The sequence below is a fragment of the Tachysurus fulvidraco genome, chromosome 20 (genome assembly GCF_022655615.1).
Source record: "Tachysurus fulvidraco isolate hzauxx_2018 chromosome 20, HZAU_PFXX_2.0, whole genome shotgun sequence".
Classification (NCBI taxonomy): domain Eukaryota; kingdom Metazoa; phylum Chordata; class Actinopteri; order Siluriformes; family Bagridae; genus Tachysurus; species Tachysurus fulvidraco.
Genome location: NC_062537.1, coordinates 9,268,302 through 9,277,112, shown reverse-complemented (window position 1 = coordinate 9,277,112; position 8,811 = coordinate 9,268,302). Strand labels below are relative to the sequence as shown.

General features: G+C 32.7%; 2 protein-coding genes across 4 annotated transcripts; both read right to left on the bottom strand.

The window, feature by feature from the left end:
* Window positions 1-1,346: 1,346 nt before the first annotated feature.
* Window positions 1,347-2,508, bottom strand: timm10b (translocase of inner mitochondrial membrane 10 homolog B (yeast)). The gene is given in 4 exon segments (XM_027149121.2): window positions 1,347-1,512; window positions 1,514-1,905; window positions 2,127-2,222; window positions 2,318-2,508. Coding segments are annotated over 4 exon segments (537 nt in total). The 5' UTR covers window positions 2,345-2,508; the 3' UTR covers window positions 1,347-1,490.
* A 551-nt stretch (window positions 2,509-3,059) lies between these two features.
* Window positions 3,060-8,260, bottom strand: LOC113644226. 3 transcript variants are annotated; one of them, XM_027148881.2, is made up of 6 exons: window positions 8,111-8,260; window positions 7,491-7,598; window positions 7,105-7,147; window positions 6,887-6,957; window positions 6,317-6,387; window positions 3,060-4,117 (listed from the first exon to the last, which is right to left on the bottom strand). In XM_027148881.2, the coding sequence occupies exons 1-6, from the start codon at window positions 8,130-8,132 to the stop codon at window positions 3,722-3,724; spliced, it is 711 nt and encodes a 236-aa protein (XP_027004682.1). In that variant the 5' UTR covers window positions 8,133-8,260; the 3' UTR covers window positions 3,060-3,721. The 3 variants fall into 3 exon arrangements, with proteins under 3 accessions (XP_027004682.1, XP_027004691.1, XP_027004701.1); XM_027148890.2 differs by having other exon boundaries at window positions 7,491-7,510; window positions 8,111-8,230; XM_027148900.2 differs by having other exon boundaries at window positions 7,491-7,505; window positions 8,111-8,195.
* Between the last annotated feature and the right edge of the window lie 551 nt (window positions 8,261-8,811).

Below are 8,811 nucleotides of genomic sequence, written 5' to 3'. Positions count from 1 at the left end.
CCATATGATGGTTTTTGACGGTCTGTGTAGACAACAGGAAGATAGCTTTTTCCTGTGACTGGCACCGAAACACATAAAAGATGAGGATATTGCAAAATGTTTGTTACTACAGCCTGTATTTAGGTTCTTAGGTGCATTAAGTTTTACCTCATTTTTGGTTAGCTTCTTTTACTTCTGTAGTCATCTTCGACTGTGGAAGAAAATGTGAAATAAAATGAAATATTTACTTCGTGGCTTTATATACTAAAGATTTGCATTCATTTCTTCAATTTCTCAAAACAGGTATGTTTTTTAAAAGACTGACCTTTTTGCATTCTTTCATGTTTTATTAGTGAATCTAAGAGATTATACTCGTCTACTTTGAGTGAAAATGTTAAAGATATACCTCAAAGTTTATTAAGTTACAGAATTTTTTTATTATTGATAGATTTTTATTATTTATAGTTTCAGGAATGATTGACCAGTGGCAGCAGTGGGCATTTGACTGCTAAAATATTTCTAATTTGAATTCTATCCTGCATCAGCTATACTGTAACTATATATTAGCTATATGTCATTAGCTATAATTCATTTTTAATCGGCATACATACATGTTCCCATCTCAAATTCAATCCCAAAAATGAGACATTAAAAAATGTAAATTGTATTAGTTCACTTTGTGTAATTATTTGTGGTGGTGATTTCTGTTTGTTTTCCGATGTTTGACCAAGACTTGTTTGACCAAGAGATAACTCTTGAAGCTCAAGCTAACATTGCCTACAAATGATACTTCTACAATTAAAATGGAACTGAATATGTCTAACAGGTCCTAGATGATGGCTTGAGATGTTCATGACTGCACTCCAGGCAGTACTTCCGGAACATATATTATAATATTATAAGGGAACAGACCTGGATCAGTGATTGTTTCATTCTTTACAGAATTTTATCTTGCTGTAACTAAATATACAGTAATGTAAGTGTGCAATAATAACCTGAAATTAGATCATATAACTTCATAAACTTCATAACACCACCACCAACCTTAAATGTTTTCCTTATCACATATTTTATTTCTTGTTAAAATGTGATGTTATACTTTTCAAAACACCATTATACAATACTTTTTTTCTTGTTTCATGTGTTTTTAGTCACATGGTCACTTATTCTATCCAACATCAGAAGTGGAAAAAAAACAACAACAAAAAAACAATCCTTTTTGTTGCCTCTGTGCCTGCTATCATAAAGAACCGGAAATATCCATGACTCCCAAAATGATAATGAAAGTCCGTCTCTTTCACCGTTACAAATTTCAGTAATTTTCACACTGGTTATTCTACTCAGCACATGCTTCCATATATCAGCTCTGAGCTATGAAACCTGTCCCTGTCCATTAATAAACGAACATTAAGTTGATGGTCTTTCTCCCCCAGTAGACTGATGTGCTGGTAGACTGTGATTTACAGGAGAAGTAGAGACTTTCAGTCCCTCTAAATGTGGAGCGGTCACTTCTAAGGATGTTTGCCTGGATGAAACGACTACTGTTGGCTCAGCTGCAGGTGTATGTGCACTTTCTGTAATAATCGGTACTGGAAAGTGTGAACCCAATGCCTCTGTTGTAGAGAGTGATGGTGTAGATTGGATTGTGCCACTGGTAGCTGTTGTCCCTGTGGGTGTCTGCACACTTGGCGGAGTTGTACCAGAAGTAGATGTTATGAATGAGGATGGAGCATCAGATGAATTTAAACCTCCTGAGATGCGCTCCGCTGGGCCTTCTGCTTCGGTTGCCTTTGCAAGTTCTGCAGCTTTGCTCTCCATCTCCTCCATTCGCCGTTGGACCATGGCTGGCATCAGGTTCACATATGTTCCCATTAGGCGGTGGTTGGAACGGATTAGTTTACCAGCACAGCTGTCTGCACAACGCTCCTATATTGGTCCCAACAAAACAACAACAAAAGGTCACTTTTCTCACTACATATTTCACTAAAATTGAATGCCATCAAACCAGGATCTTCATGAATATACCACAATAATGTTCCATTTCTCTTTTTAAAACCTTTCCATAGGTTTCCGCGCATGCGCACCTCATGCACGCCATACACTCACTTTATTATTTGTAATATATTCTAATACACTGATTTACTTACTTCATCCATTGTAAGATTTCTGTAGTTGAAATTGCTCGTACATCTCTGGAAGCAAATTTCCGTCATTCGATTATAAACCAAGAGGAAGTCCCGAAGCTACAAAACAGAGATGTAACAAACCCATAATAAGCTTCAACACCTTCTGGCTGTTTATGTCTAAATGCAATAAAGCAGGAATTACGTGTACTTACATTCCGCAGTTGTCCGGCGGGGTCCATTAGAGTATAGGTTACAATGTGTCTTTAAGATAAAATATATGTAGACGGTACCTTATAAATATTACCTTCATAAACAGTGAATAAAATTCCCCACAAGGTATAGCATGACTTTCACATGCGAGCGGCCATGTTGATGTCACGTGACCAGAGCATGGTGACGTCGTGGCAGTGGAACCCCGGAAGTCATTTTTATAATGAAAGTTAAACATGGCTATTGAAAGAAATATTGTACATTTTGCTTAACAAAGCTGAAGAAGGTAATTATATTGTTCAATTAAAATCATTTAATTTAAGTATTTTAATAAGATAATAATATATTATTATTATTAATAATAGCTTTATAATATTTGATTTTCTGTTTGTTTTAGGTAGAAATATTTATTTATTTATTTATTTATTTATTTATTTATGTACATGTATGTATGTATGTATGTATGTATGTATGTATGTATTTATTTATTTATTTATTTATATTGTAAGAGTACCTTATCACCCTTATTATATTACAATTAAACATTTCGTTATAACTTTATATTTTTGGACTTCTCTCTGTTATACAGATGCCAGTTGTTTACATGGACTCTTTTTTTATTGAGCACGTCTCCCATTATTATGATTATTCATGAACATGTCTTGCATTCTATACAGAAAAATGAAAATGTTAAAAATGCCAAATGTCTGGGTTGTTATAATAAACAGGTTTAATTAAATAAAGGAAGCACTTTACTTTTAACAGTGTAGGATCAGGCTGCATATGTTAATGATTTAATAATGTATATAGTTTGCAAATGTAGCATCAATGACACTTGTACAAAAGCAGACACTTTTTAAAGTTGTATCATTTTTTATCATCACAAACAACGAATTTCCAACATGCATAGAGTGACAAGCTTGCCTAGTGAGTTAAATGTAAAAGTAGTTATTACCTATTACAAATAACATTCATGCTCTGCAACTCTTTGCATGTTGCAGTTTTTAATTTTTTTTATTTTTAAACACCCTGTTACAGATTTAGCTCAGAACTGATTAGGGACAATGGATGTTTCCATATACATAGAAAAAAAACTATGTTGTATTTTCTGTAATCAGTTTCTTTATGGAAAACATTTAAAGGTGTTTCAACAATATAAGTAAACAATGTTGCTCAATATCCTCCTGTTGCCTGCGGTGGCAGACTGTTGTGCAATCTGATTCCAGAGCTCATACTACCTGCAGAAGCACAAAAGTTCATCATTTTACACACTTACAGGTAGCAATATTTGTCTTCACGTGCTGGTGAATTATGGTAAAATAAGTTATTGGAATGAACTGTGCCAAATTTAACTTGGTAAGTCAGATTTCTTTGCACTAATGTACTCTTTGCATTTGCTTTGGTCTTTAGCTGCCTTGATCATGACTTGGCTCTGATGAGTCCAGACTGTGATCAAAGTTGCCATGAAATTTCTTCACCATCTCCCACTCCTGATTACTTTTCCATTCTAGCTCTCTCTCCTTTTCTCGTTCTCTCTCCCTCTGTAGCTCCTCCGTCTCCAGTGCTACTTGATGGCTGTTGAGGTAAATGCTGCTGCGAGACACAATGAGGCTGCTGGTCCGTGAAGGCAGAGTACTGTCACAGTCTGTTCCCCTCTCAATGCGCCTCACCTGCCGACCAGGAGCAGCATGAGTCTGGACCTTATGTGCTTGATTCTGTCTTTCCTGGTGTCTCTTCTTTTTCTTATGCTTCTGAGCGAGTCTTAAATCCAAGGATGCATAAGAAACATCTTCTGGGTCAAACTGGAGGGAATAATGTTGTTTTAATTAGTGTCTAATCCAATAAGGAACCTAATCTATTTATGAAAAAGTATTTAATTATACTGGGTTTATCAGTATATACAGTAATAAGTATAGTATAACTTTATGTCAGACCAACATAAAGACAATGCTAATTCTGTCAAAATCTAGTCATTAAAAGACAAAAAAATGAAACAAACCAAAAAAATAAGTTTGTCAGATGTATTTATAATTAATACCTTGTTAATAAATAATCTGATAATAGTATAAATAGGTGACATTAACAGCTAAATGTTGGCGTAAGTTTATTATTTCTTGCATAGCTTGGGTCCGTTTGGTCCTTTTAATTGTAGAGTCACTGAAATGCAAATTCTTTTGTCTGGTCATCATCCTCTTATGATTATACATTTCTCTCCTGAAGGTAATGGTCTCTTTCACCCCCATCTACAGGACATGAAGAAACCCTCAATGGTGTAAGTATTATATAAATATGAAAATGAGTCAGTTATTTGTATAGCCTTCACAGTAACTGGATTTCAACCTATGTGAACACCTATGGGAGAATTAGGAGTGACGTGTTCGTTCCTCACTACCAACATCAAAACTCTAATAGATGGAAAATATTTTGGATGCACAGTATTCATTTCCCCAGAACAGTGGCAGCGACCTGCAGAATCAATTCACTGAAGCTATTTTGTACTTTATTTTATTCGCCCATCTTTTGATCTATAGATTAATATACTGTATACATATACAATTATACAAATATCCAATTTTTAAATCTGGGCACTTAGTTGGAAAACTTTTAAAATTTGAATGTCTGATTTATTTTTATTTTGTTCGATTGTTTGTTTGGTTTTTGTGCAGTTATATTATGGAATTTATTACAGTCATCAGAAATGGCTATTTAAAAATGGTTAAATAATAAATGAAAAAGCAATTACTTAAAATGAATGTTCAAAATATATCCATATTTTGACACTAAAGAAGATATTTCTTTATAAAGATAACTCACTAGACAGGCAACTGTTGCATGCATCTATGAATACTATCATTATAAATGCATTATACAGTGGAGTCCAAAAGTCTGAGACTAGTGAAAATACAAATTATATTATCAGCAACTGCTTAGGTAAAAATGATGAATCTTGAAAATATTTAAATTAATTTTGTCTTATTTGAATTCTCTGATGATTATTTGGTGATTATTTGAAATTTTTAATGACCGTCTGTATGCCACAGGTGATACCACAACTGATGCCACAGGTTTGTGTAAAACTTGTCGTCTGAACACGTGCTTCAGTGGAAGGGATGAGTTTGAGAGACAGTCTGACCTTTTGTACAAAGCAGTTAACATGTTCAATAGCACAATTTTGATTCAATTTGATTCATTGTGGAAGATTTTGCATAGTAAAAAGTTGCACATTTCCTTTATTTATTTTGAAAAGTCCAAAATTATAAAAATCAATCTGTTTGTTTCCTAAAATCCCAGATTTTCAATGTGGTTTCAGACATTTGGACGCTAGTTTAAATCTCTGTACATCTTTAGTTAAATATCATTTTTGGATTAATTTTTATTTTGGAGTCTGTACATTTTTGCAAGGGTTCAATGTAAAGCGATCTTCTCTCCTCTTTCTTATGAAGTATTTTTATTTAACACCAACAAACTTTTAAAACATTTTACTTTGCAGTAAACTGTATACATGCAGTGTGAGGCGAATAATTATACCTCATGGAGACTAGTTTATTGTATGACAGTTAACTTTCACATATGAAAACAAGCCCTATGTCAGTATTTAGTTCTATATGGTTTCCTGTGCATTTCTTGGAGTCAAATTTATTGATGCACGGTGGTCTGAGAGTGCAATACCACAGTCGTCATGTGAAAGTAAAGAGCTACATTATTTCTGTGCGTGTGGCCGTTTTTAAATGCGTGGGATGACCTGCTCAAAATAGTTACCTAGCTATCAAATTAACTGTGTTTTCACATGATAAAATTCTTAGAAAATATCAGCTACGGTGACACTGTCCCATTTTTTATGCCGGGACCTTTTATTTATGGCTTTCCTTCATAATTTTAAAAATGCATTTTATTTAGATTAGACTGTAATGTTGAAGCATTTACTAGTTGGAATTTCTCCAGTTTTATAATAATGATTATGATGTTTGAGTAAACATCAGTAGCACATGTGTGGACTGTACCTTTCCATCGAGTCTTGTGCCTTTTTTTGTCATTCGTACATTGTTCCCATATTCAGGCAATGACATGGATCCTGAAAAAAAAAAGTAAAAATAAATTAAAGTAGATATTTATGCAAAATGGAAGTAGCGAGACAGTGTATTGTTATGATGTGCTGGTTATTATACTGCATTGCTATTTACAAAACATTTCCCTATTTCAATTCAATTCCATTTGTATAGTGCTTTTAACAAAGGACATAGACTCAAATCAGTAGTACAAAAAAATTCTAAATTAATACTATACAAAAGTTCAAGATTAATACTATACTTATATTTAAATCTGTTTGCATTTATCCTCATTCATATAAAATGATATTCTAAATAATTAATTTATATAGCTTAAAAAATTGCAATCTTTTAACTGAGGTTTGGGCGTCTTGACTTTTAACAGTTTATTTTGCATTTCTATTCATAGCTCAGATTTTTGCGTTATAAACTACACAACCATCAGGAATAGCAGTAGATTAAGTTTTTCCCAACTGTCAGAATCTGTCAATATATACAGTATCAGTGTATAAGAGATTAATTCACCTCCAACTCCATCTAAAAAGATGTTTCCATATATTGGATTGTCTTGATTTTGTCGTTCATCGTCCTCAAACCTATGAGAAGATTATGAAAAACAAACACATTTATTTAATACATGGCTTGAGTCATTTTAAGCTCATAGCACAGTATGTAAACAAGCAATCACACAAACAAAGAAACAAACAAATAATTAAATAAATATATTTGGAAGATATGCCTACCTGTCACTATGAAAAGAATCTCGGTACAACGGCACCTCAATGTCTATTTAAAAAAAGGAGAAATATTATCCAAAGGTATGGTTGTGTTTGAATGCACTGTAAGATTATTTAATTTGAAAGTATAACATTATAGGTACGATATAGTAATATTTCTGTATACTAATATGCTTATAATGATAGGTGTAAAATCATTATATAATTCATATAATATGCATCATATAATAATTTACTCTACAGCATACTTTCATAAGCGTAATACATTAATACACTTTGTGTTATAACAGCATCCTAATATAGAATATAAGAATAAATTATTAGTAGAATATACTGAAATATATTCAGTGAAATATTTGTAGTATACAGTGTTACTACTAGGATTAACATACCTCTGCTTTGTCCATCTTTTCTTTTCAGGTAAAAGAGAAAAATGTTTAAACATACAGATATTAACAGTGCTATAGGCATTATTGCCAGTCCCACGACGCAACCATTATCTATTGTGGGAAAAAAGAAAGAATCTTTAGATATTTTGCTAAAGGTCATTATATCACTATGAGGTTTTATTTAACAATGAGTTCTGCCTTCCAAAAAACTTTCCCAGTAAATCAACCGTTATGTTGTGTTATGTATACGTTATGTATGTTTTATATAAATAATAATAATAATAATAATAATAATAATAATAATAATAATAATGACTAAAAACTTGCTTAACAATTAACAATAAAATTAACAATCATTTTAAAACATCAGAGGGACAGATATTTAGAAATAATGCATAATGTACTAATGGAAATAATGAAGTAATAGGCCACGCTTGATTTTACTTAATTTCTATGAACAATTCAGTATAACAATACTTGATGTAAAATGCTTTACAAGTCCAAAAGAACCGCTCTGCATAGATGTATATATCGGTCTTTCACTTTGGAGAGCACGTTTTCACGTACGATGGCTTCATCCTGCATGCACTTAAAGCACAGCAAAAGTAATAATTCTAGCTTACCCATTGTGGATCTTCTGATCATCAACTGTCATCAACATCAACTGAAGCTTTAGCTTTGCCTCCTATGCGTGTTGTTCGTGAGGTGCACCATATCTGCTTCTATTTTTACTGTCTTGTGTTTTTTTCGGTTACAAACAGGAAATGTGGCGGATACCTAATTCACTGCAAACGTTCACGTCACCCAAAGACTAGGTAACTATCCTAGAGTTACAAATGTAGCACTTTTTCTTTTTTATATAGCAAAATCTAATTGATTCAAAGGGTTTATTTATCACTTTAATGATCTTTGATACTTGTTTAAATTTCACTGCTTCATTTATTGACACCTTGAATTATTCTTCTGAAAGCCTAATAGATTAAATGTGGACGTTACTGGAATTTGTACAGTTAAAGATAAATTTTATTGTGAATATATTTCTGGATTAAACACTTATTTATTGTGTTCAGCAGAAAAATCTTTTGTACTTAGTCTTGTTTGTAATTTGCACTGTGTTTCTGCTCTAGTTATCTACAATAGTATTGGGCAATAAAAATCTTGCTATGCTGTATAATGTGAATAATTCTAATGATATTAATGATAAAAAAAAACATGAACAACAAGAATGAAAATAATTACGAGCCAATAGATTTGCGTTGTATTGATCTGAAAAGACTGAGAGCATTAACTACAGACTTGTGGTCTATGGTCATAGATTGTACCT